General features: G+C 42.2%; 1 protein-coding gene across 1 annotated transcript; it reads right to left on the minus strand.

The window, feature by feature from the left end:
* Positions 1–1,416, minus strand: LOC141649297 (uncharacterized). Its single transcript, XM_074457991.1, has one exon. It carries the CDS (start codon positions 1,414–1,416, stop codon positions 1–3), a length of 1,416 nt encoding a protein of 471 aa, XP_074314092.1.
* Between the last annotated feature and the right edge of the window lie 1,281 nt (positions 1,417–2,697).

The following is a 2,697-nucleotide window of genomic DNA, read 5'->3' on the forward strand; positions in this document are numbered from 1 at the left end:
TTAGTTTTTAGTTGCCAACCAATTCTGCGTGTATCTATCAAAGTTGTCCGAGAGCCTGATCTTCATCGTTTGTTGAAGAGTAGTAGAGATCTGGTCAGGAGTAGAAACGGCTCCACCGAAGATACGATTGGTTCTCTCATTCCAAATTTCATAGACCATTCCAGCCACACAACTAGCTGCCACTTTGTTCCTCCATTTTCGCTTTTTACTCCCCCCCATGAATTTGTAGAGGTAGTCTTTCACATCAATTGCATCCCATAAACCAGAAAACCCAAGCCATAGGAGCATATTACGCCTCACCTGTTGCGAGAATGGGCATCTGAAGGACAAATGCCTGTGAGTTTCTTGGGCAGCGCTGCACAGGCAACACCTATTGACATGCATAAAACCATGCAAGTTTATGTTGTCGACAGTCGGGAGTTGTCGCTGCACAGCCTGGATTGTGCACAGGCGGTGTTTGGGGATGACACTGGGAGCCTTTAGAGCATCAGCCCACCTCGTATAGTGGCCCCTGTCCCTGAAAATATGGTACGCCCTACCTACACTAAAGTTACCATTTTTTACGCAAGAATTCAGCAGCCTCTGAGCATTAGTAACTGAACCAGCAGCTTCAAGAAGAAAGTTTTTAGTTTTAGTTATGTCACGCCAGCTTTCAGCATGCCGAATCCTAGGCTGAGCCTCCCAAATAGTGTGATCGTTGAGGTTGTAAGAGCGGCTCCAGATGTCCCAAATACCGTCCCGATTTTGAGTAAGTTGCCACACCCACTTGCTGAGAAGCGCTTTGTTCCAGCTAAGAAGTTCCTTAACATTGTAGCCTCCCTCTATCCAAGGCTTGCAAATGGAGGACCAACTTTTAAAAGTCATCCGTCTTTGCATCCCAAGGGTCCCCCAAAAATAGTCCTTACAGAACTTGTTGACTATTTTGATGATGTGAGAAGGCAAGAGCAAGACAGAGCACCAAAAATTTTCCAAGCCACAGACGACCGCATTAATGAGTTGTAGTTTCCCGGCATAGGAGAGAAGGTTGCCAGACCAATGGTGAATAGAGCCCTGGATTTTATCGACCATCGTGTTGAACATACTGGAGGATAGTCGTCCAGGATTCATAGTGATGCCAAGGTAGCGGAAAGGGAAAGCATCTTCAGTGTAGCCAGTGAGTACTTTTATTTGCCGTTTCATCTCGTCATGAACACCACCATAGTAGATGCTAGTTTTGGCTGGATTAGCATATAAACCCGAGATAGAGGCAAAGGAGTCGAGGCAATTTGCAGCCGCCACCACTGAAGGAGTGTCACCCCTCACGAAGATCATGAGATCATCGGCGAAAATCAGGTGGTTGAGCTTAAGTTTCACGCATTTGGGGTGATAGGAGACCTGATGGAGGAGATGAATGCGCCGTAAGTGTCTTGAAAGCATTTCCATCCCAAGGACAAAAATATAAGGTGAAATTGGGTCCCCTTGTAGGGTTAGATCCGTATAAAACCCTTTCTTTTTAGGATTATAACGCAAAATTTATATGTAGATTATAGTCATGAAACGAAATTAACAATGAAAACGATAAAAATTATAGAAATAACCTTCGGTCCTAGTGCAAAAGGCAATGAGAGATCAAGTTAGATCTCCTCCTAATCGTTGCACCCAAGATATCCGAGTAATGCCCTTGTGCTAGAGAGAATCCCCTAATTGCCTTGCAATATCGAGGGGATTATTTTGTGAGTTTGTGTTGGATGAGAGATCCGGGATTCAGGAGGCACAATTCCCAAAACCCTAATATTTTTTAGCAAATGAATTAGGTTAGAAGTGAAAGGAGAAAGCTCTCCTTATGGCCTCTCTAATTCGGCCAAACCGAATGGATCAAGGGGAAGTGGGCTTCCACTTCCTCTTAATTTAAACTTGTGGTCCGGTTCATAATTCGCTAAGTGTATATGACACGGTCTAATTATAAACTGTCATCGGTTATCGGATATTAAAGCATCAACCAATTACACGGATTAGTTGAATTATTTAATACGTGTCCGACAAAGACAATATCGTATAATTATATTTATCCAATATACATTAATCAAATATAAATCGCTTATATTTAATTTTACGAATTAACTGGTTAATTCGCCTTAGCCCATGATATTTAATCCGTATTAAATATTATATCTCAACATCACATTTTAACTAATTATTAGTCAAATAACTCAGACTAACTGGTTAGTCAAAATTGGCATCTACATGACTGTATTTTCATACCGTCACATCACTCAAACGTATCCTATAGGTGTGACTTTTAGGGACCAGTTGATCACCGCCATCTGTATGACAATAACGTCAAACTTATCTAGCAAGCCAACCGTTATTGATAAACGTGGATCAACTGATAATGATACCAAAAGTATGCCCTTTGATCCTTTTAGAGGTTTGTAAGTCCTTGCCTAACTCCAGATTTGCCCGGGAAAAAACCGCATTGGCTGCCATTGATCTTCAGGGTGAACCAAGGAGACGTAATGCAGCCCATAACCCATTTAATAAAAGTCGTAGAGAAGTTGAGCCCCGTGAGCATGTTGGAGATAAAATCCCATTGAATGGAGTCGAAAGCCTTTCGAATATCTACCTTAATGAGGCACCTGGGGGAAATGGCGCTCTGGTTGTTGCTTTTAATAAGGTTTTGGGTCATCATGATATTTTCAAAAATATTGCGTCCCTTGA

Source organism: Silene latifolia, chromosome 3, assembly GCF_048544455.1.
Source record: "Silene latifolia isolate original U9 population chromosome 3, ASM4854445v1, whole genome shotgun sequence".
Taxonomy (NCBI): Eukaryota; Viridiplantae; Streptophyta; class Magnoliopsida; order Caryophyllales; family Caryophyllaceae; genus Silene; species Silene latifolia.

Coding starts and splice junctions, on each gene's coding strand:
- LOC141649297 (XM_074457991.1), bottom strand. CDS start 1,416: ATGCTTTCAAGACACTTACGGCGCATTCATCTCCTCCATCAGGTCTCC.